Source organism: Gorilla gorilla, chromosome 1 (genome assembly GCF_029281585.2).
Source record: "Gorilla gorilla gorilla isolate KB3781 chromosome 1, NHGRI_mGorGor1-v2.1_pri, whole genome shotgun sequence".
NCBI lineage: Eukaryota > Metazoa > Chordata > Mammalia > Primates > Hominidae > Gorilla > Gorilla gorilla.
In genome coordinates this window covers 204771949-204796910 of record NC_073224.2, presented here as the reverse complement: position 1 = coordinate 204796910, position 24962 = coordinate 204771949, and the positions used below count along the sequence as shown (strand labels likewise).

The 24962-nt window shown below is 42.8% G+C and overlaps 1 protein-coding gene across 6 annotated transcripts; it reads right to left on the bottom strand.

Annotated features, from left to right (window-relative positions):
• Nucleotides 1-4263: 4263 nt before the first annotated feature.
• On the bottom strand, nucleotides 4264-21393 carry SFPQ (splicing factor proline and glutamine rich). Of its 6 annotated transcripts, XM_063700448.1 has the most exons (13): nucleotides 20426-21393; nucleotides 19548-19736; nucleotides 18900-19201; nucleotides 18705-18800; nucleotides 17390-17586; nucleotides 17207-17291; nucleotides 16179-16296; nucleotides 15102-15150; nucleotides 14900-15021; nucleotides 9019-12483; nucleotides 5872-5919; nucleotides 5200-5280; nucleotides 4264-4358 (listed from the first exon to the last, which is right to left on the bottom strand). In XM_063700448.1, exons 1-10 carry the CDS (start codon nucleotides 21251-21253, stop codon nucleotides 12346-12348), a joined length of 2124 nt encoding a protein of 707 aa, XP_063556518.1. In that variant the 5' UTR covers nucleotides 21254-21393; the 3' UTR covers nucleotides 4264-4358; nucleotides 5200-5280; nucleotides 5872-5919; nucleotides 9019-12345. The 6 variants fall into 6 exon arrangements, with proteins under 6 accessions (XP_063556518.1, XP_055247550.1, XP_063556517.1 ...); XM_055391575.2 differs by having other exon boundaries at nucleotides 5872-12483; XM_063700447.1 differs by having other exon boundaries at nucleotides 4264-4355; nucleotides 5872-12483.
• Between the last annotated feature and the right edge of the window lie 3569 nt (nucleotides 21394-24962).

Below are 24962 nucleotides of genomic sequence, written 5' to 3'. Positions count from 1 at the left end.
TCTCTTGGGCATCGGAATTGCTGGGTCACGTGGTGACTCTATGTTTATTTGCCGAATTGCGAGACTGTTTTCCAACATGGCTGCACCAGTTTACATTTCCACCAGTGATGTATGAGGGTTCCCATTTCCGCCCCCCGCCTCCCCCGCCCAAGACGGAGTCTCACTCTGTCACCCAGGCTGGAGTGCAGTGGCGCGATCTCGGCTCACTGCAAACTCCACCTCCCAGGTTCAAATGATTCTCCTGCCCCAGCCTCCCAAGTAGCTGGGAGTACAGGCATGCGCCACCACACCTGGCTAATTTTCTATTTTCAGTAGAGACGGAGTTTCGCCATGTTGGCCAGGCTGGTTTCAAACTCCTGACCTCAAGTGACCCACCCGCCTTGGCCTCCCAAAGTGCTGGTTTTACAAGCGTGAGCCACCAAGCCTGGCCTTGATTCTAGCCTAATGAGTGTAAAGGGTTTTGATTGGATTTCTCTAATGACTAATAATGTCTAGCATCTTTTCAGGAGCTTATTAGCCACTTACTAATCTTCCTTGAGAAATATCTATTCACCTTGCCTTTTTCGAGACAGAGTCTTGCTCTGTCGCCCAGGCTGGAGTGCACTACAACCTCCACCTCCTGGGTTCAACTGATTCTCCTGTCTCAGCCTCCTGAGTAGCTGGGATTACAGGTACCAGCCACCACACCTGGCTAATTTTTTGTATTTTTAGTAGAGTCAGGGTTTCACTGTTAGCCAGGCTGGTCTTGAACTCCTGGCCTCAAGTGATCTGCCTGCCTTGGCCTCTCAAAGTGCTGGGATTACAGGCATCAGCGCCTATGTCTTAAGTGTGTTTATTAAATATTATTTTTTTCATTTTTTTGAGACAGGGTCTTGCTCTGTCACCCAGGCTGGAGTGCAGTGGTGCCATTACAGCTCACTGCAGCCTCAGCCTTCTGGGCTCAAGTGATCCTCCCACCTCAGCCTCCTGAATAGCTGGGAATACAGGCAGGTGCCACCACACCCACCTTATTTTTAAATTTTTTGTAGAGTCAGGGTCTTGCCATGCTGTGCAAGATGGTCTTGAATTCCTGGCCTCAAGTGATCCTCCTGCCTCAGCTGGGATTATAGGTATGAGCCACCATGCCCAGCCAGTCCTAAGAATTCTTTATATATTCTACATACAAATCCCTTATCAGCTGCATGATTTGCAAATATTTACAGTTTTTGTTCTCATATTTAGGGCTTCAATCCATTTTTTAATTTTTGTATATGGTGTGAGGTGTGGTCTAACTTTTTTTACATGTGGCTACCTAGTTTCCCAGCACCACTCGTTGAAAAGACCATTATTTCTCTATCGGATGATTTTGGTACCCTTGTTGAAAATCAGCTGGCCATATGCGTGAGCGTTTATTTCTGGACTCTCAATTCTGTTACTCTACGTCTATGCTTGTGCTAGTACAACAGCCTTGATTACCATTGCTTTGTAATAAGTTTTGAAATCAGAAGTGTGAATTCGACTTTGTTCAAGATTTGTTTCCAAGATTGTTTTGGCTATTCTGGGTCTCTTACAATATTCTATGTTAATTTTACAATCAGTTTATCAATTTCAAGAAATTGGCTAGGATTATGCTGAATCTGCAGCCTAGTTAGTGAAGTATTACCATGTTAACAATGTTATTATGGAATATTTCCCCAATTATGTGTCTTCTTTCCACAATTTCTTTACCTCCGAATCCTTTAGTTATTTCAATAGTGCTATATTTCTTCAAGTCTGTTTAGAACTAAACCTGTTTTAGATACAAAACGTTATGTGCCCACTATTTTGTTAAAATGTGGACTTTGCCATGTTTAAGTTCTAGGCTTCTCCACCCTTATTGTTTTACAACACCTTAGTCAGGTATTGTGTCAAGTACTTAACATACCAACTAATCAACAACCCTGCTATGCAGCAATTCTTGTAATTCTACTTATCATTTGAGGTTAAGTACACTTGCAACAGATGGCCTCTCCTTGGGACTTCCATTCCTTTCAGTACTTAGGCTCTTTCTTACTAATTGTTCCCTATGGACTACATGATCTGCAAGTTAAATTTTCTCCCTGCTATCAAATAACTGCTAATCAGGCTCTTCTGATTACATGGTATACTAAGGGAAATATCCTTTTTGCCTGTGAACCTTATCACTGGTAAAGAGACTTGAAAATACCATGTGCTCCTTTTGCATCTTTAGGCACTGCTAAATGTTTTTGCGTCATTTTCTATCTCAATGACCCTATGAAAAAAGTGTTTTGCAGATGAGCAAACTACAACTAAACAAACTTACAAGATAATGCAGCCAGGCAAACTGCAGAAATAATGTATTAATTCTGGTAGTATGACCTCACATACCCCTAACCACTATAATATACTTTATAGTTTTTGCCTTGAGATCCACAAGGCTTCAGATCCACAAGAGGGAAAACCAAGTATTAACAGAATTGAGCCAAAACAATGACTCCAAGAAGAGTCTTGATTTGGGTGTAAGCTGACCTGATTATTTTAAAAACACAGTATGAAAAAAATTGACCAGATCTTGGTCTCATTCCTGGGAGTAACCGTACACAACTTCTCAAAACAAATTTCATATTGGCCGGTGCGGTGGCTCACATCTGTAATCCCAGCACTTTGGGAGGGCAAGGCGGGTGGATCACAATGTCAAGAGATCGACACCATCCTGGCTAACATTTTTAGTCTCTACTAAAAATACAAAAAAATTAGCCGGGTGTGCTGGCAGGCACCTGTAGTCCCAGCTACTCGGGAGGCTGAGGCAGGAGAATGCCATGAACCCGTGAGACAGAGCTTGCAGTGAGCTGAGAATGCACCACTGCACTCTAGCCTGGGCGACAGAGCGAGACTCCACCTCAAAAAAAAAAAAAGAAAAAAAATTTCACGGGATGAGTAGATGATGTACCTTAACTCTTTGTGGCTATTTCAAATAATCTCAAGCAAACCTGAATTTTTTTCTGCTCAATTGAAGCAAAATAATTAACTTTCTGAAATCCTGCATTAGTAATGAGGCCCCAAATTAAAGTCCACAGGCAAACACAGCAACACAAATTACCTTTAAGCATGAGCCTCAGATCTCGTCCTGAACCAACGCTTTAGTGAGCGCTTGCTTTGGCAGAACATACTGTAAAACTGGAATGTTTGTGTGAGGCCGGGCGTAGTGGCTCACACCTGTAATCCCAGCACTTTTGGGAGGCCGAGGTGGGCGGTTCACCTGAGGTCAGGAGTTTGAAACCAGCCTGGCCAACGTGGTGAAACCTAGGTTGCATTGAACGTTTTGAGATGGTGCCACCACGCTCCAGTCTGGGCAATAGAGACTCAGTCTCAAAAAATAGTAATAATAATAATTAGTGTGCGAGACTAACAGCTTGGCAAGTTTTAGTATAAGGGCTCCAAGAGTGAAGGGGACAGATAATTTGTGTACAATTTTTACTAACAGCTTTTAAGTCAGTTCCATATTTTTCCTTACATTTAGATATTCTCAAAAATTACCCAGATTACACTCCATTATCAAATTTTATTTGATTTTGAGAAATTGACAGCCCTTCGTTATTACTTAGACCAATCAAAAACACAGTAGAGTCCTCCCTTGTCTGTGAGGTGATAACATTCCGAGACCCCCTCGCAGTGGATGCCCAAAATCACAAATGGTACCAAAGCCTAGCCTAGCCTACATGGCCTTTTTGGATGGCAAATAGCATATACAGCATGGATATGCTGTATCCAACATTCCCACCAGTATCCTGCCCAAGGTGGGAAGGACAGGATGCCTCTCAGAAAAGCACACAATTTAAAAATTAATAACTCTTGAGATTGTGGTTAACCATGGTTGCAGATAAGGGGATATTACTATATTGTTATTTGACTATACTTGCTTGTGAAGCGATGTGTGACTATCTCATAACCATCATCTTATAATTCGTACATACAGAAGTTGGAAATACAAAATGCTATGTCTGAAATCCAATCAAGATGTAGGTAGTAATTGCTAAATAACATGCTAATTTTAGAAATAAAAATTACAGTGAAGGCAAATATCTAAAATGGACCATAAAAATTGATCAGTAACTGAGACTGAAAGCAGCACTGCCAAGTCACAATAGGATCCTGAATTAATCTGGTTCTGTGTCTGTAATACAGACCATCTTTTTTTTTTTTAATGTCACTTTGAATACGTTGAAGTCAGGTAAATTCTAGAAAATAAATGAGTACTAAAAAAGCAAAAACAAAACCAAAGGATAATTAGGATAATGCCTTTATTAACGAGAATGAAACGTTCATTCCTCCTTCCACTCCTTCTCGTTGGTTTTCTGGACACAGCTCACCTGATCCTGCTAATTAAAGGGTATGATTACTCCAAAGGATACAAGAATCAGAGTTACCAAATTCTCAAACATAACATTATATAACTGTCAAATGAACTAATACCAAAGAAATCTTATTAATCGGCCTGGCGTGGTGGCTCACGCCTGTAATCCCAGCACTTTGGGAGGCCAAGGAGGGCGAATCACAGGGTCAGGAGATCAAGACCACCCTGGCTAACATGGTGAAACCCCGTCTCTACTAAAAAATACAAAAAAAAAATTAGCCGGGCGTGTGTGGCGGGCGCCTGCAGTCCCAGCTACTCGGGAGGCTGAGGCAGGAGAATGGCGTTAACCCAGGAGGTGGAGCTTGCGGTGAACCAAGACTGCGCACCACTGCTCCAGCCGGGGCGACAGAGCGAGACTCCGTCTCAAAAAAAAAAAAAAAAATCTTTTAATGAAAGAACATGGCATTAATTGTAATTAACAGGCAGGGTGGAGTGGCTCAAGCCTGTAATCCCAGCACTTTGGGAGGCCAAGTTGGACAGATCACCTGAGGTCAGGAGTTTGAGACCAGCCTGACCAACATGGTCAAACCCTGTCTCTACTAAAAATACAAAATGAACCGGGCGTGGCGGAACATGCCTGTAATCCCAGCTACTTGGAAGGCTGAAGCAGGAGAATCGCTTGAACCCAGGAGGTGGAGGTTGCAGTGAGCCAAAATCACGCCAATGCACTACAGCCTGGGCAAAAGGAGCGAAACTCCATCTCAAAAAATAAAGAATCAATGGTTCCCACATTAGTATTGTTGTTTTTGTACCACCCAAGGGCCTTTCTGAAGACAGTTTAACAGACTAAGAATCATTTAACTTACCTAGAAACGTTGTCAGTCTGCTTGTGGCTTCCCTCCTTGATTGACTCACGCTGTGTGATGTCTTGAGAAGTATCTATCCACCTGTAACAAAAAATGTAACTTGCTCACTGCAGCCTCAACCTCCCAGGATCAAGCGATCCCTCCCACTTCAGCCTCCAAGGGAGCTGGGACCACAGGCACACATCACCACACCTGGCTATATTTTTTTCTGTAGAGACATGGTCTCACTATTTTGCCCAGGCTGGGCTCAAGCAATCCTCCCACTTCTGCCTCCCCAAAGTGCTAGGAATATAGGTGTAAAGCCACCATGCCTGACCTTCTCCTACATTTTCTTAAGTAAAAAAAGAATCATGGAGTTTTAGATGGAGTCTAAAATTGAATTGAATATTGAGAATATGGCCTTTCCCCTTATTAAGTCAAGCTTTCTTTTCTGTTCTTCTATGACTGTTATATAACCATCCACTTTTTAAAAATTCTATTGTTTGACATTTTTATAATGCCTCTCACTTGCTTTCTCACATACATCCCTAATTTCCAAACAAAAATAAAGGGATATTATCTTAGAAACGGTAAACATCTCAAATATCCAAGTTTCACCCCACATATCTAAATGAAATTATTTAAATCAAACTCAAAAGCCTGTAGGGGTTAAGATTTCTAAAGGAAACTTACTTCATGTGAACGAGCACTCCAATATCAGCCAACATCAATCATTCTTACCTAAAGAATAATAAGAAAAAGTTAATATAAAAGACAAGGGTATAAAATAAAGGTTTGAAAATGCTAGTCAACTTCAAAATTTAAAGAGTAAAAATCCAGAGATAAAGATTGGGGGTAAGTTACAGCATAAAAAAATAGGAAGAAACTTCATGGTGGGGGGGAGATCTAAAATTATTCTTACATAAAATAAGTAGACACCTGAATCAGAATGAAAACTGTATTTTCTTTAAAATGTAAAAGCCTAACTCTCAGTTTCACCAGTCTGAGCACAAGTTTGACTGCAATCCAAAATATACTATCCCTTATGTGAAGGTATGTGACAACGTTGACCTCACCAAATGAGTTTTAACATCAGCTCTTTTTTCATATGAAAGCACATACCCTGCTCCCCATTCAAGTATGTCTTCCATTGTCAGGTGGGCTGACCACCTTCAGCAGGAGTCCTCCAAGAGTGCCCAACTCCCCTTCCCACAGTACACAATGCTGTAGTTGTTGTCCTGCAATCCTTTGTATTTACCTCATTCTTTCCCGTCTAAGTCCTCACTGAGTTTTAAAGTTAGGGCTGGAAAAGCTATGCCTTACTGGGACAGCAAGGAACCAATTTTTTTCTGAGGGAGAAGACATTCACCTTCACTATATGCCTGGCAGGGCCACAGTGCACAAAACAAAGATCAGCCTTCATTCAAGTTCCAGGTTTTTCTTCCTCCCTGAATGATTACTGCAAAGGGTATATGAAATAAGAGTTCCCTGTTGCACATGTACCATCCATAAGGGATACTATATCGTTTTGCATTCTTCCCCCCATTCTCCACATTGTCCTATCTTACGTCCAAGCCCTTTTCACTCTCAAAAATATATATATATATATTTTTTTCAGCACTGGTGTTCAAAAGCAACGTTTTTATGGTTAATGGTTTACCAGCAACTGTTGAGATTTCCAGTTGAGTCTTAAAAATTGCCAATCATTATCTAGCAGCAATGACAGATGATTAGGAGCAGTCAAATCCTCTGAATTCTTTCCCTAATAGGCAGCCATTTGAGAACTGCACTAGCTGACATCACTAAAACATTATCAGCTAAAGCCAAAACCAAATAAAGGCCCAGACCAACATCCTGGCTCTCTAAAACCTGTCCAAAATCATTATGTGAAAGGCAGTAAATGCAGGACTGTGGATCATGTCACTGCAGCTGACAATGATTAACAATAGAAGACATGCAACCCCCATTAAGGTTAAAAGTCCAAAACTAGTCACACGCATCTCTTTATTGGGGAAAAGTGAGACTATTATGCATTCTTGGTAGGTTTGCAACCTTGCATGAAGAGCACCCATTGCATTTCTTTCATCTTTCAGAAAGCACCGGTATCTGTTCCAAGGGCCTAACAGTACGAAAATACATTCTGGCATCACACCTCTGAACCCAAGACTGTTCTCATTAAAAATAATTTTGATTTGTAACAAAATTATGAAATACAATGCAAGCACCTCGGTATAGCATTATTACTGAAACCACTTAATTCCCAGCTTTTTGAGTTTTTTAAAAAAACCCACTGCACTAAGATTCACAATTCATTGCTACATACAAATTAAAGCTAGTAAGAACACACTAACGTCACAAGTTTCTCATTCTAAAGTGCAAAAGCCTAATCATCTGAAAGTGAACAGGGTAAGGCAAAATTAACCCCCCACCCCAATAAAAGTTCCTGAAGTCCATATATTATATACCAAGTACATTCTCTAAAAATTGTTACTGACTGGTAAGAAATAGACCTGAGTTTTTATTTCTAACACCCAATCACTAAACCACGGCAGCAAGCACTGGCCACCGATTTAATGGATTACGACACAGGAAACCCCATCAGGGTTCTATGTAATTTAGTGATACTCATGTCACTAATATTGAGCATTATACTTGATCTGCATTATATTGTTGATATGCAGAGGCTAAACTAGTCATCATTTGCTCTTTCATCTATCAGTAGAGTCCAAAGTTGTTTGCTTGAATGGACTACATGTTAAAGTACAAGTCTGTCCCCACCTTGTGAATCGCTTGCCAACGAGCAAGCTTTTTCTTGATACACAGAAGAAAAGTCTCATAGTCATGAAGTTTTCATCAGCATTTATGCAAAGTAAACCACTTTCCAGTTACAGAGCAGAAGCATTATACATGAAAACTGTCTCTCATGCATGCTAGCTAAAACCAGTTCAGAGACCAAAAAGTTGAAGTGAGGTCTGGAACAACAGTTGATGCAAACTCCTAAGCAACAAAAGTTGTGCTTTTGAAGACTTAGGTTTTCTTGTAAACATTTTGGACTATAACATCACATCCCTCAAGCTAAGGGAACCAAATTCAAAAAGCTACTCTGAACATATGCAGTCATCCTACAGAAACGACGATGTCTTATGATTGGGAATGATTCCCAACATGTATTCGACTGTAGTCAAGTCAATGTTCCACACCACCTTCCCCCAGGTTTAGAGTATAGACATATTTAGACAAGTCCCATAACTTGAACTATTCACATTAGATTCCCATCTAAGCCCAAGTTAGTAACAATGGTGTTTTCATGAAGCCCATGTTTTTAAAAATTTTAAATCGCATTACAAAAAAACCTGTACTTTTAGTTCAACTCAACTTGTAGAATTACCAAGATTGCATAATGAAATTACTGATATTGCCGATCTATGGGCAGGTCAGTTTGCTACAAGAGAGACTAATTATCACATGCTATACGGTCCATGTCAAGGTGCTAAAAGCACCCTAGTTCCCAAGTATAGTTTAGTTCCCTCTCCCCCACACCACTGATGTGTTCCATGTTATCTTCAGTTACAATGCAACTAAAGGAAACCACACAACTGAGTCAGATATACCAAACAATCAAGTTTGCACTTTTTATCTGAGAACTGCAACAGCACTGAATTCTGCCTGACAAATTACAGCTCTAACCCCACACCCACACAGTTTTGATGTAAGCTAGCTTTACCATACAAGTGTTAGGTGCTGCACTGTAATTTCATTGTCAGAAATGTGATGCCAGAATGCCCACGGAATAAAAGTACATACAAGTCACCAAGTTAGATTATATTGCTTGTTACCTACCTGTATGCAGTCGGCAATGAGAATCTTGGAGCAAGCAGGAATACTACATCCGGGTCCTAATGTCCATTGCCATTTGCGGTACTACGTTCCTCACAGTTACGCACTGCAGAAATGCTGGCTAAATGCAGTTATGTAGCAGGCCACTACTTTAATAGTGCATAATTGCAGTCCAAGAACACCAGAAAACATTCCGCCACAACTTAGTGGCTTGCCCAAGAAAAGCCAAGTATCTAAATTTTAATCTGCCATAATATGCCACTTAAAAATTGCACAGGCGTAACATTACAATTTCCCCATTTTTTAGCTGTTTATATTATTAGTGGTACAATACATCTATAAAGAGTGGTGGGGTTTGTAGTACTTCTTATGAGTTTAATTAATGTTCTAAGCAAAGAGGATTATGATATTTCACTAACATGAGCCAATGGGCTATGCTTATAAAATACCTATTAAATACACTGGGGTCTTAACAATATGCAGTTTTTAAAGATTAGGAGAAGTATAAAAAACAACCAGTGTTCCTCTTAAAATTACTGAGAAAGTGGAGAAGAGGAAATGGGGACAAGTGGTTTCTTTATATGAAAAAAATGGCTAAAATACTTCAAAATTGCTACCTCCCCTTTCCCACCCCAAGTTTCAGATCGACTTTTAGGAAACTATTAAGATTATTTAAATTCACATTAGGCTAAAAACTATCATATATACATTGAAGACTTATTGAAAGTCTATTTGAGTAAGCTTACAACCCTGAGTACATTGCTGTTTCAGTGATGAAAGTCAAATGTCATTTGAAACTAAGCAACATTATTTGCTAAACAACGTTTAGCAACTCTACAGTCCACAGTAAGGGTATCAAAAGCCACAACTTTCAGGAGATTATCCATTAGCATCCTTCACCACTCTTCAAAGGTACAGTACTACCAAAAGCTTATTTTAGGGGGTCTGTGCCAGCATCCCTTATAAAGAAAGGCATGTAATCTGAAAAATAAACTGAAACATTAATTTTATAGGCAGATTTTCCCATTTCCCAACCAGCCCCCACCCACACACATTCAAAGTTCACCCTCTGTGGGTGTCCCATGAACACCCCTTATTTTCTTGTCTTTAGTGGAGTCCCTACTATATAATTCAACCAAACTGTAATGGATTCCTTTCTAATCAAGACCCTTGTTTCCGTACAGAAAATCTCTTATGTATCACCATTAATAACCTGTTTGGGGACAAAACTTCCTCACTGATATAATCATGGTAAAACTACTCATATTTCCGAGTGTGCTAGTGAATGATATAATGAGCATTATTTTCTAATGAGATTCTCTCTCTTAGCACACCACGTACCTGTCAGTCATACAACCAGAATTTGGTGAGATGCTTTTATACACTAGTGTTTACTTTCAGCATTATCCTGTTTCCTATGCAGAAAGTGCTCAGATTGTTCCAACAATAGGTCTCCTTTTGTACACAGGCACAATACTAAACCTCAGCATGTTAATAAAGGTTTGACTTAGAATTTTTCTTTTGCCAATTAGCACCAAGAACAGAGGTGAAAAGGAGGAAGACACATTCCATAGTAAGAATTCTATAATGTACAGATTTGAATGGAACATAACTCAGAACAAAGCCAAACCATTCGATTACTTTACCTACTGTTAGGAAGCTGTTCCTCTAACATATTTACACTGGGAAATCAGGCTCCCATTATACTAACAGGCAACAATAAACAATCTACTTTAATAGTCAAAGTCTCTTGTTCTAATGGAAGGGGGTTCAATGAAGTTGACAATTAACTGACAACACCATGGAAACATTCCAAGCCTTTATGGTGGGAGGAAGGGATATTTGTACTGTGTAGCATGAGCAACTTTCTCCAGATTTAGTGCTACATGAAAAGGAAACTATGTGAAAACAAGTTAAATTTACAATAAGAATGATTATCTGCAACCCTATTTGTTAACAATCACCACTAGCTCTTAGAAGAGAACCAATAGATTTTTATAGTCCTATAGATTTTGCCCAACAGAGGTAGCACAAGGAGATGTAAAAGTTACAGAGTACAAATGTATATATAACTAAACCTACTTCAGTACTAAACCTTTTTTTTTTTTTTTTTTTGAGACAGAGTCTCGCTCTGTTGTCCAGGCTGGAGTGCAGTGGCAGTCTCAGCTCACTGCAACCTCCATCTCCAGGTTCAAGCAATTCTCCTGGCTCAGCCTCCCGAGTAGCTGGGATTACAGGCGCCTGCCACCACGCCCAGCTAATTTTTTGTATTTTTAGTAGAGACGGGGTTTCACCATGTTGGCCAGGCTGGTCTTGAACTCCTGATCTCATGATTTGCCCACCTCAGCCTCCCAAAGTGCTGGGATTACAGGCGTGAGCCACCGTGCCTGGCCCAGTTACTAAACCTTCTTACTTTCAAGTTTTTTTAGACTACACCCCATCTTTATAAATCACTTGAATACATGAAAAGACTTCATGTTTAACATCTTTAATTCAAATGTAAAAGTTCAATACAAGCCATTTATAGGGCTTGAGATTTGTTGGTCTTTTAAAAACAAGAAATGGGGAAATGCAACAAAATGATCTTTCCACTTTTCAAAAGCTTTCAAGTAAAGGATAGATCATAGGGCCATAAAAGATCCATTTAATCAAACCCACTTTCACCCCCTACCAATTGTCTTACACCCATTCCACAATCTTAATACATATTCCTGAAGATTTACAGTTCAGCTTTGCTTACATAACCATTTAAAAAATACTTAGCACCAGCGTGCTTCCTATATGCCAAACAAATCATCAAACTACTTCAATATGCATTTCTTCTTTTTAAAACAAAGGGGGCAATTATTTGTAGAAAGCAATACTTAGCCTCCAGATACATTTCCCAGAAATGGCATATGCCATTCAAAGGCCTAGACACTCTCATGCTTTCAATGTGGAATACCTAGCCTAATGTGCATAGAAGCATGAATGGCAAAGTTGAAGATCAATATTATAACTATTTTTCTATTTATTTGAAGCACAGTAAAAAAAAAAAAATTGGTACACTTTGGAAATTCAGTGGCACAAGGTACACTGCCATAACTTGAGGGACATTATACAGTAAAAAAGAAAAAATAAAGAAATAAAAAGGAAAAAAAAATTCTCCTGTTCCAAACACTGCATTACATAATTTTACCTGCCCAAACAGACCATTTACAAATATTAGGTCAATAAACTGCTAACATCCATAAAAAGATAGCTTTCTTACTAAAATGCAAGAATTTAAAAGATTGGTATCTAAACAAAAAAAAAACAAAACAAACTGGAATGAAAGCCTAAATATCACATCTAAAATCGGGGTTTTTTGTTTGGGCCTTCGTACTCTTCTCTCCCTCTACCATATCCTGCTGGAGTTCCAGGCCCCATTCCTCTAGGACCCTGTCCACCCACAGGCCCCGCACCTCCCTGCCCAAAGCGCTCAGTACGCTATTGGAACAGTAATTAACAGTTCATTATAAGTAGTTGATGTCCATGTGTGTTAAGTAAATATTTTAGAAGGTTCCGTAGTCAACGTTCGTCGATACAATCACCAATGAGTCGATCCACAGGTACCGGGAACATAGAAAGGAAAAAAGGGTAATTTGAAAATTAGTTTACGGTAATACATGCCTTGTGGTATGTTCCCACTTGAGCCATTCTCATACACCTGTTTCAAAGAACAGATCTTCCCTGTAGTGCTAAAAAATTTAAGAATTAGTGCAGATGTGAAAATCCATTATTCCAAAATGAGTTCTAAGAAATTTCACATCAGATTAACCCACTGAAAAACTTGCAAACTCTCACTTTCAACGTCTGAACAGGAAATTTAATTTCCAAGTAAGCCTAACAAGCCCAACCAGAGATTCAATTCACTCAATGAAGTGACAAAGACCTACTCACCAGTTAGTGGCATGTGCTGCTTAAGAAACCTTGTGCTTTTCAAGATCTTAAGACACATCTGCTAAGTTGCAGAAATCTTAAAAGGTTGAAAGTTTTAATAAAATGCTACCAGACTACAAAAAGAAAAAAGCATAAAAGACTATAGATTTAGTCACTTAACCGGCACGGTAACTTGATCAAAAAAACTTATGTTGCCAAATTCTCACAGGCACACTACCTTCCGAGCCATCACTATATAACCAGAGACAATTACGTTCTCAGTACTATTCTATATTGTTGCAAACTAAATGAACAAACCCCACCCACCTTCATCAGTCCATCTTTTCCCTTAGGTCTTTGAAAAGTGCAGACACTTTGCTGTAATTCCATGTTTTAGATACTTCCCAAACAGTGAAACACCAAGCTAAAGTAACTGCAATAAAGCAGTGAGTGACTTCACTATTCCCATCTAGTTTTAGGTAATTCTGGAGAGAGAAGTTTTCAATAGAAACATATGTGCCTAAATAGCAGACCCCTCAGGTATGCAAACACAGCAGCCTACACTTTTTCTCATTCCATTTATAATAGACCAGTTACTAAGAGTATTACTCCAAATAAAAAACTAAAAGGGCATCAGGGTTTAACTGTTCCTATACACAATTTCAACATTTTTTTAAACAAAATACTATTGAGCTACTCAAAATGACTAAACCTTTATCCTTTGTTTTTCAAAATCTTATAAATTACACGGGTTTTGGCTCATTGTTCTGTGTTCTACCTCTAAGAACTTAAAAAAAAGAAAAATTTGGGGCTTTCACAATTATGTTAATTACACCAGCTGAGAACCCAGGAGCTATCAGCTACCTGTTATCTAGAATATAAACCTTTAATTGTGAGAACATAAAGTCAAATTAGATTTTACACATTACCTAACAATCTGTCTTTAGGAAGAATATAAACCAAAATGTTACCCACATACTCTGAAAAATCTGAAGAAAGCCCATAGTATTACATTTTACCCAACCAGCCATTTATAATTCTAACTTTAATTCCCAAAAAGTCTTAGGTAGATTATAAACAGGTGAGGCCTTATACTAAATCCTTATGTTTCTATTTATAAAATGAATCTTATGAGCTACTCACTGCAGCTCCCCTCCTTTGCCAAAAGCCTGTAGTGAACTCATCACATTCAACTCAGCTATAAAAATGCACTCTCTAAACCCACCAAAATTCAGTCCTAACGATTTGTAAAGCCCTAATGCAGCCACTCATACCAGTTCAACTGATTGTTCTAAGCATCTGACAGGCTATATTCACAGCTGAAACATGATAGCATCAAGAAGGTTCAGATCAAATGCACACTATTAGTATGCTTAAAAATTGTTGATTTTTGCTACTCTGTAGCAAAATGGAGATGTCAGTTGATTTTAGAAGGTATACCTACAGACAGGCCCAACAGGTGGGAAACGACGAGTCAAAACACTCAATTCCCTTTTCATAGGATAGAAGCCACACCAAATATAGGTCAAAGTCCTACACATCACTAAAACATGCCTAAAGCTTCAAACTACAAGTCTGATTCCTACTTATGGCAAATACCAGCTTAAAGAATGACAGTTTGCCATTTGATTATTCTCACTTGGATGTAGAATAATCAGATACATTATCTAGCATCTAGAATTTGGATTTGCCATGCACTAGAGTTCAAAAGCACCTAAATCTACTTATTGCCAAAGGTAATTCCACATACTACTAACAGCATTGACTCCTTGTTGGCAACCGTTATCTGTTTAGGTTACCACACACCGAGTTCTTCTATGTTGCCAAAGTATTCCTCAATATTACATATTTATGTATGAAGTTGGTAGGGGAAACTAAAAGAGGTCCAGTCACCTACTTAAAAAAACAAAAAAAAACAAAACAAACACACCTAAGTTGTGAAAATGAGAATTTCCTTGGTACTACGTCCCACAGGATACATTACCATGTCACTTCCCATCATGGAACCACTCATGGTTGCTGGTGGAACGCCAGGATTAGCTTCATAACCTATGCCACCACCACCACCTAGAGGTGGAAATTTCTGGCCTCCTGAACCATAGGGATCTAGAAAACAAAAATAGTGGTTACAACTCCACCAGGATACCACTCTCTACTTAGATCATTAATTTAAATTTCACACTTACCTCCCATGTTCATTGCTCCTCCGCCACCCATTCGCATGTCTCTTTCCCTCTGCAAGAAAAAAATTCCTTTCAATATACCTGCACTATACCCACAGCAAACATTCTTAAGAACTGAGAAATTTTCAAGAGTTAAATAAAAAACATGGTAAAGTTCAAAAGTTCATCATGTGAATTATTTTTGAAATCAATATTCTGAAAACTAAGTTAGACTCAATTATCCAAAGACCTACAAAACTTCCTATTCAAGGCCGGGAGCAGTGGCTCACGCCTGTAATCCCAGCACTTTGGAAGGCCGAGGCAGGCAGATCACCTGAGGTCAGGAATTCAAGACCAGCCTGGCCAACAAGGCGAAACGCCATTTCTACTAAAAATACAAAAATTAGCTGAGCGCGGTGGCAGGCACTTCTTTTTTTTTTTTTTTTTTGAGACGGAGTCTGGCCCTGTCGCCCAGGCTGGAGTGCAGTGGTGCAATCTCAGCTCACTGCAAGCTCCGCCTCCCAGGTTCACGCCATTCTCCTGCCTCAGCCTCCCGAGTAGCTGGGACTACAGGCGCCCGCCACCACGCCCGGCTAATTTTTTGTATTTTTAGTAGAGACGGGGTTTCGCCCTGTTAGCCAGGATGGTCTCGATCTCCTGACCTCGTGATCCGCCCGCCTTGGCCTCCCAAAGTGCTGGGATTACAGGCGTGAGCCACCGCGCCCGGCCAGTGGCAGGCACTTGTAATCCCACCTACTCAAGAGGCTGAGGCAGGAGAATCACTTGAACCCAGAAGGCAGATGCTGCAGTGAGCCAAGATCAAGCCACTGCACTCCAGCCTGGGTGACAAGAGCAAAACTCTCTCCAAAAAAAAAAAAAAAAAAAACCAAACAAACAAAAAAACCAAGAAACAAAACACAAAAAAAACTTCCTATTCAATTAAATCCTCTGACCCATACAAGGAAATCAAACATAATATACTCGGTTAGAAAAAAAGCAGAAAATAACTGCAATTTGATATTAAAATTTCCTGTAATTCCTTCTAGGTACCTGCAAGTTCTATAGACAACTCCAATTGGAAGGCAGTAAAGGCTGACTTACTGGATCCATGTAGCCCATTCGGCTGTAACTTTCCTCTCTTTGGCGCCTCATTTGTTCTTCCATCTCACGTTGACGAATCATCATCTCTTCCTCTCTTCTACGTCGTTCCTCCTCTTGCCTAGAAATACCCATCAGGTACATAACTGAAGTGTTATCCACATCTTTTAGAATTCAATGTGAAGAAACCTAGCAGTTGACCTAAGAACTAGGTTAGCGCTAAAAAACACAAAGGCTTAGAGTGAGCCCAGGGGCCTAGTACTAAAGACATTCTGGCAAATAATGCAGGCTTTATTAAGGATAATCTTACACTGTATTCGATTTTAAGTGTTAAACCAACACTGACATAATATTTAACCTTTGTATTTTGCCTGACTGACCTGAAAAACTAAGTACATCTTTTCCCTAAATGTCAGAATATAAATGTTAGTTAGTGCAGAAGTCAAGGATTAAGGCCAGGGTTGGTAGTTCATGCCTGTAATCTCAGTACTTTAGGAGGCCAGGAGTTTGACACCAGCCTAGGCAATACAGGAAGACTCCATCTCCACAAATACAAAAATTTAAAAATTAGCTGGGGGTGGTGGCCTGTGCCTCTAGTCCCAGCTACTCAGGAGGATTGCTTGAGCTGAGGAGTTTGAGACTGCAGTGAGCTATGATCATGCCACTGCACTTCCGCCTGGGCCCATCTCAAAAAAGGAAGACAAAAAATGGCCAAGCGTGGTGGCTCATACCTGTAATCCTAGCACTTTGGGAGGCAGAGACAGGTGGATCACTTGAGCTCAGAAGTTCAAGGCCAGCCTGGCCAACATGGCGAAACCCCATTATCTACTACAAATACAGGAAGAATTAGCCAGGTGTCGTGGCGCATGCCTGTAATCCCAGCTAATCGGAAGGCTGAAGCAAGAGAATCGCTTGAACCCAGGAAGCAGAGGTTGTGGTGAGCTGAACCACTGCACTCCAGCCCGGGCAACAGAATGATACGTTTCAAAGAAAAAAAAAAATGAAGGCTTAAACCTTAAACACAATTTTACCTCAATTGCATTTCTTTACGTTTCTGCATTTCTTGATTGTGAAGTTCTTCCATGCGTCTTAATTCTTCCTGTCGTCTCATCAGATCTGAACATTGGAAAATATTTGGATTCACATTAACAAGGTTCTAATAAGGTGAAAAACAATTGACCTTAGCAGTGATGTTCACGCACAGATCTTTTTACCTTGGCGCAAAAGATTTGCCTGATGTTCATGATAGGCATCTTCCATTTCACTTTCCAATTTGTCTTTTGCATCTTTCATGTTTTTTTCAACTTGTTCCCTTTGCTGTTTTTCCATTTCATCCAAAGACTTCCATCGCTGAGAATATTCGTACTCAAACGTGCCATGCTGGGCAAAACGAGGAGGGGTTTCTCTCTCCCTAACAATACACAAAATTTTAACATGAACCGATTCGTGAATGCATACCAGAAAATACTTGCCCTAGTACTGGTCTTTTTCCTGTTCTATTTCTTGTAAAGAGTACAAAAGGCAAAAATTATCCTGATTCATCTAAAAATATCTTCACAGCAAAAATACTCAGAACACTCAGTAAAAGAATACAGGCACTGGAAATAAATCCTACCTTCCTCGTTTTCTAATTGTTTTCCTCTAGCCAAATTCCTTACCGAGGCTTATTTTTTCCACCCATAAAAATGTACTGTAGGCCACGCGCGGTGGCTCACCCCTGTAATCCCTGCACTTTGGGAGGCCAAGGCAGGTGGATCACCTGAGGTCATGAGTTTAAGACCCATCTGGCCAACATGATGAAACCCCGTCTCCCCTAAAATACAAAAAATTAGCTGGGCATGGTGGCAGGCACCTGTAATCCCAGCTATTCTGGACCCCTGAGGCAGGAGAATCACTTGAACCCGGGAGGCAAAGATTGCAGTGAACTGAGATCACACCACTGCACTCCAGCCTGGGAAACAACAGCAAAACTCCAGCTCAAAAAAAAAAAAACAAAAAATGTACTTCAGCGAGGCACGGTGCCTCATGCCTGTATCCCAGCACTTTGAGAGGCCGAGGTGGGCAACTCACCTGAGGTCAGGAGTTCGAGACCAGCCTAGTCAACATGGTGAAAGCCCATCTCTACTAAAAACAGAAAACGAGCCAGGCATGGTGGCACATGCCTGTAATCCCAGCTACCTGGGAGGCTGAGGCAGGAGAATCGCTTGAACCTGGGAGGCAGAGGTTGCAGAGAGCTGAGGTCATGCCACTGCACTCTGGCCTGGGCAACAGAGTGAGACTCAGTCACACACGCGACTTTATGCCGTTATTGCACGGACAAAACAGGACTGCATGTGAATGTATCCACCTTAGAAACAAACAGCTATCTGAATAACAGCTTCAAATCTTCCTCAGCCTGAGATTTTTTACTAATAAGCATATCCACATCAAATAATTTTGCATTATTTAAGCAAAATAGGAAAATCACTAAAATAAATTTAACCTTTACACTTGAATTAAAAACTGCCAAAAAAGTTTAATCAATCTTACTTTTGATACATTGGATTCTTCTGGGCAAGTTTTTCAGGAAGACCATCTTCATCATCTAGTTGTTCAAGTGGTTCCACAATGACTGGACGAGGAGTTCTAATAACAAAAATGGTTCCATCTTAGCTTTGTTCCAGTTTTATTGCCACCATCTCATATAAGTTGATAGAAATTATTAGAATAAACAAGACAACTTACGTCGTCAGTAAGAAAACACCTTCACTGCATCGTTCAAATGCCTTTCTTGCTGCTGGCTTAGAAGCAAATTCAACAATGCCTTTCCCTGTAGATCTTCCACGATCATCCACTATTACAACAGCCCTTTCAATAGGACCAAATTGGCTAAAGGCTTCTTCCAACAGTTCATTGGAAACATAAGGTGAAAGATTACGAACAGAAAGGGCAGCAGCATGTGTGGCAAAGCGAACTCGAAGCTGTCTACCTCTCATGGGTGTATCATCGAGTTCGGCTTTGGCAATTTCAGCCAAAGCTCTAGATTCCTGTGTATCAGAGACACTCATGTTAACGACCTCAAAATTGGTTGATGTCTACTCTTAAATTGTCATAAGCCTACTTCCTACTCCCTTTCTTCCTTCAGCTCAGTTCGAGCATTATCTTCAGGCAGCACCCACCAACACCACTTAGTTTACCCACCCCACCCCTCTTTTCTCTTAGGTAGCAACAATTACGCATTATACCGCAAGCATTTTTCCTGTAAGAATGGTGACAAATCTAAAAGATCAATTTATCCTCCCCAGTTTAAAAACCAAGCCTTCGGCGTTTGTAGTGACAAAAAAAATCCCCCACCCTTTTTAATTCTACGTAAAATCAAACAATTACACTCACAAGCTTAATAAATCCGAATCCTTTGCCTTTGTTGATAAAAACTTCTCCTGGTTCTCCGTATTTAGCAAATAGTCTTTTGAATTCATCCTCCGTGATATCAGCAGGTAGATTCCCAACAAACAACCGACATCGCTGTGTGTAAGTTTTCTCTCCAGGCCTCCTCAAGAGAGACAAATTGGCTTTAAACCCCTAATAAAAAAGGAAAGAAGTTTTCAAACACCAGAGACCTCTGCAAGTGAAAATCCCCAAGATAGTATTTGCTTATCTGAAACCTATCAGTTGACTTTCTGTTCCGTTTGGTCACAATCAAGGTCTTACTATGTGAGATTTCTAACATGAGCACTATCGTAACATTGAAAAAAGAGCCCCATAATCCAGAATGTTCGAGAATAGACACACTTCCCCAAAGAGTAGACGTCCATCAGCAACTCTGTCAGCCACATATGTTGAGTGTCCCTAAAAACATCTAAATAGTATGAAAATTAAAATAGGAAAATAAGTCTAAATGCCACTGTAACCTACACGAACTGCGCCTGCGCTTTTATGGAACTTCCCGGTTCTCTCCAAACCTACGCCGCATGCTCTGCATTACGCCAGTCCCAGGGACAGGCTACCTTCTGCAGGGCCGACCACCGCGGCCCCGCGCTTCCTTCCGAAAGGAAACCTCCCCCAGCCTTCCGCCCGCCAGGAGAGCAAGGAGCAGCGGCGGCCAATCCCTCGCCGACCGACGGCCCCGCAGGCCGCCCCGCCCCCGCGGCGGCGCGCGCAAGCGCCCCTTCCGGCAGCCGACAAAATGGAAGCCCAGCGCGGGGGCGGGGGCGAGGAGGGGGCCGCCGCCATCTTAGGGGAGCCGACGCGTCGCTCCCATAGACACTCACCTCCGAGTCCGAGATCTTCTCCTCGCTGCGGCCGCCGGGCCCGCCGGGCGGGGGCCCCTGGTGATGCTGCTGGTGGTAGGGCGGGTGGTGCTGGCGACCCCCGCGGGGCTCCCCGCCGCCTCGATGCGGCGGCTTGGGGTGGCCGCCAGGAGTGCTTAGGCCCGGGCCGCCACCTGGCTTCGGCCCGCCAGGCATTTTGCCGCCTTTGGGACCACCCGGACCTGGGCCCTGCTTAGGCCCTGGACCCGGGCCCGGGACTGCCGCGGGCGGAGGCGGCGGGCCTCCGGCCTGAGGAGGTGTGGTAGGGACCCCGCTGCTTGGCGGGGTGGGTGGCGGCGCCCCGGGAGGGGCCGAGGTGACTGCAGGCGGCGGGGTCGGAGTCGGGCCTGGCCCGGACCCTGGCGGGGCCCCCGAGGTTGGTGGAGTGGCGGGCGGGGCCGAGCTGGAGGCTGGCGGTGCGCTGCCTACTCCGGGAGCGGGGCCGGGTCCCTGAGCAACGACGGGCTTGGAAGAGTCCTGCGGCGGTGGCGGCGGCTGCTGCTGCTGATGCGGCTGTGGATGCGGCGGCGGCTGATGCGGTGGCGGCTGCTGCGGCGGTGGCTGCTGCGGTGGTGGCTGTTGCTGCTGTTGGTGTGGAGGCGGTGGCGGGATCGGAGGCTTAGGGCCGCTCTGGCCCGGGCCAGGACCCATGGGGCCGCGATTCTGATTGAGGCCCATGCCGGGCGGCGGAGAACGGAAGTCGTGGAGGCCGCCGCGGCCGCCGCCTCCTCCACGCCTGTGGAAGCCACCACCGCCACCGCCACGACTCCGGAACCGATCCCGAGACATGTCTGTGGTCAAGGGGCGGTCGAGGCAAAAGCGAAGAAGACGCTCAGGAAACGTGGAGGCCACCTTGCTTCTCACAAAATGGCGGATGACACAGGCGGCGCGCCGCCTTTGTCCTCATCTTATATAGGCCAGCAGGCACGGCCCCGCCTACTCCACGATCGACAGCTCCAATAGCCAATTGCAATTACCATGCTTGATGACACTAAGTTGCGAACCTCTGATCTTTCCTATTGGCCCCTGGGTGAGAGGCGGGAGGCATGGAGGGACTGAAGTTTCCAGTTGGCCAGTGAGCAAAGAAGGCGTTGGCTGTAGGCCACTATGATTTGCTAGGAGAAATTTGAATGGGTATGCCAGGGCAATTTTCACTTGCGAGCAAATAACCAGGGTTCTATTCGCTCCTGCAGAGAAGCGTTGGAGGTCTCTTTTCTTTCTTGATTGTCCCTAGGAGCAATCTACTGATATCCTTGCCCAGAAAAACAGATGTTTTCCGATTCAAAATCAGAAATTGAGTGCCTGTTGTCTACCCTACCTCGTGCCAATTCAATGAAAGTAGAGAAGTAAAATCTTACCGATTTCAAACACAGGCAGTCTTAACTGATTTCATTATGGAACCTCATAGGAATACAGATTTATTGTAGCAGCATAAACTTTTCAATAGGCTTCTGTGGGTGCGCGCTTTGTTCAAAAAGAGCCCTTGTGTGTATGTGTGTATATATAGACGTTTACAAACACCAATCACAGGAGGAATGTAAGTATTCCACTCAACACTTTACGAACAGACTAAGGTACTTTTAAAAAATTACAATGTTAGGCTGGGCACTGTGGCTCACGCCTGTAATCCTAGCAGTTTGGGGCACCGAGTCGGGCAGATCACCTGAGGTCAGGAGTTCTAGACCAGCCTGGCCAACATGGCGAAACCCCGTCTTTACTAAAAAATACAAAAATTTGGCTGGGTGCGGTGGCTGACGCCTGTAATCCCAGCACTTACTTTGGGAGCCGGGGTGGGTGGATCACGAGGTCAAGAATTCGATACCAGCCTGGCCAATATGGTGAAACCCCGTCTCTACTAAAAATACAAAAATTAGCTGGGCGTGGTGGTGCACGCCTGTAGTCCCAGCTACTCGGGAGGCTGAGGCAGGAGAATTGCTTGAACCTGGGAGGCAGAGGTTGCAGTGAGCCGAGATTGTGCCACTGCACTCCAGCCTGGGCGACAGAGCAAGACTCAGTCTCAAAAAAAAAAAAAAAAATTGCTGAGCTTGATAGTGCACACCTATAATCCCAGCCACCTGGGAGGCTGAGGCAGGAGAATTGCTTGAGCCCAGGAGGCAGAGGTTGCAGTGAGCCGAGATCGCGCTATTGCACTCCAGCCTGGGCGACAAGTGCCAGACTGTCTCAAAAAAAAAAAAAAAAATTACAATGTTACAATGTCTATAGGGTATTAACCAGTCAGATGCATCAATTATTTTTCTCTTATTTTCTTTGACACAGAGTCTTATTTTTTTTTTGACACAGAGTCTCGCTCTGTTGCCCAGGCTGGAGAGCAGTGGCACTATCTCAGCTCACTGCAACCTCTGCCTCCCAGGTTCAAGGGATTCTCCTGCCTCAGCCTTCCGAGTAGCTGGGACCACAGGCGCGAGCCAACACACCCAGCCAATTTTTGTATTTTTAGTAGAGACAGGGTTTTGCCATGTTGGCCAGGCTGGTTTCAAACTCCTGACCTCAAGTGATCCACCCACCTAGGCCTCCGAAAGTACTGGGATTATGGGAGTGAGCAACCACACCCAGCCTGTATTTCACAATCTCCAGTTTCTTTGAGGTCCACAGACCTTTTGCGGAATCATTCCTCCCTCAACATTAGCTCATAGCTTATTGTCTTCTTTTCTGCGTCTCTCTTCATTCAAGATCCAGGCGGGACTGGGTGCGGGGGCTCACGGCTGTAATCCCAACACTTTGGGACCCAAGGCTGAGGCGGGAGGGTCACTTGAGGTCAGGAGTTCGAGACCAGCCTGTCCAACATGACAAACCCCCCTCTCTAGTAAAGATACAAAAATTAGCAGGGCGTGGTGGCATGCACCTGTAATCCCAGCTACTCAGGAGGCCGAGGCAGGAGAATCGCTTGAACCCAGGAGGCAGAGATTGCAGTGAGCCAAGATCACACCATTGCACTCCAGCCTGGGCACAGAGTGAGACTCCGTCTCATAAAAACCAAAAAAAGATCCAGGCAGATGACCCACCCAACACCCTAATGCTCAGTTCCTTACCTCCTCCATTAGTATTTTCTTCTACCCTGTATCACCATCCAGTCTCCCATCCTCCCCTCATCACACTCACTCCTGATTGTTATTACCAGTAACTGCACTATCTCTGAAATCTTTAGTTCAAGCATGCCTCTTACTGATCATCCCTTTTCTTTCTGTCTCACATAACATAGTAACCTCATGATTCCTTTCTTTTTTTTTTTTTTTTTTTTTGAGACGGAGTCTCGCTCTGTCACCCAGGCTGCAGTGCAGTGGTGCGATCTCGGCTCACTGCAACCTCCACCTCTCAGGTTCAAGCTATTCTGCTGCCTCAGCCTCCCGAGTAGCTGGGACTACAGGCACGTGCCATCACGCCCAGCTAATTTTTTTATTCTTAATAGAGGCGGGGGTTTCACCATATTGGCCAGGCTGGTCTTGAAATCCTGACCTCAGATGATCCACCCGCCTCAGCCTCCCAAAGTGCTAGGATTACGGATGTGAGCCACCATGCCCTGCCCCTCTCCTCATATTTCTTTGAGAATATAACAGTCATCGGAGAGGAACTTTCCAACCCAACTGGAAAAGCCATGAGCCTACTTAAATTTGCCTTGTCTTTTTTAATCTTTGTCCCTGATACCACGAAAAATGTGTCTTTGCCCTTATCAAAGGGCAAACCCACAGCTGGTCTGAGTGCGGCGGTGTTTACAACTAATTGATCACAACCAGTTACAGATTTATTTGTTCCTTCTCCATTCCTACTTGACTGGCACTATTTAAAAAAAAAAAAAAAGCAAATCCTCTTCTTGTGCTATGGATCCCATCTCCACAAGCCTTCACCAGAATTTTTCTTTACTCTATGAATTACTTCTATTGAATCATCACCATCCCATTTCTTTTATCCTATCTCATCTTTGCTCCTTTTTGTAACAAAACTTTTTTTTTTTTTTTTTTTTTTTTTGAGACGGAGTCTCACTCCGTCTCAAAAAAATCCTGGCTGGAGTGCAGTGGCATCAGCTTGCCTCACTGCAACCTCCGCCTCCTGGGTTCAAGTGATTCTCCTGCCTCAGCCTCCTGAATAGATGGGACCACAGGCATGTGCCACCATGCCTGGCTAATTTTTGTATTTTTAGTAGAAATAGGGTTTCATCGTATGGCCAGGCTGGTCTCAAACTCCTGACCTCATGATCCGCCTGCCTCAGCCTCCCACAGTGCTGGGATTACAGGCATAAGCCACCACGCCTGGCTTTTTTTTTTTTTTTTTTTTTTTTGAGACGGAGCCTTGCTCTATACCCCAGGCTGGAGTGCGGTGGCCGATCTTGGCTCACTGCAACTTCTGCCTTTTGGGTTCAAGCGATTCTCCTACTTCAGCCTCCTTAGTAGCTGGGATTACAGGCATGTGCCACCATACCCAGCTAATTTTTTTTTTGTATTTTTAACAGAGACAGGGTTTTGCTATGTTGGCCTGGCTGGTC

What these genes read in the sequence shown, in the direction of transcription:
- SFPQ (XM_055391575.2), bottom strand. Translation starts at nt 21,253, where the DNA reads ATGTCTCGGGATCGGTTCCGGAGTCGTGGCGGTGGCGGTGGTGGCTTC. An exon ending in GATTCGGATTTATTAAGCTT is followed by an intron (nt 19,202 to 19,547) that starts GTGAGTGTAATT and finishes TCTGATACACAG; the next exon opens with GAATCTAGAGCTTTGGCTGA. An exon ending in GAATGGGCTACATGGATCCA is followed by an intron (nt 15,151 to 16,178) that starts GTAAGTCAGCCT and finishes TTTTTCTTGCAG; the next exon opens with AGGGAAAGAGACATGCGAAT.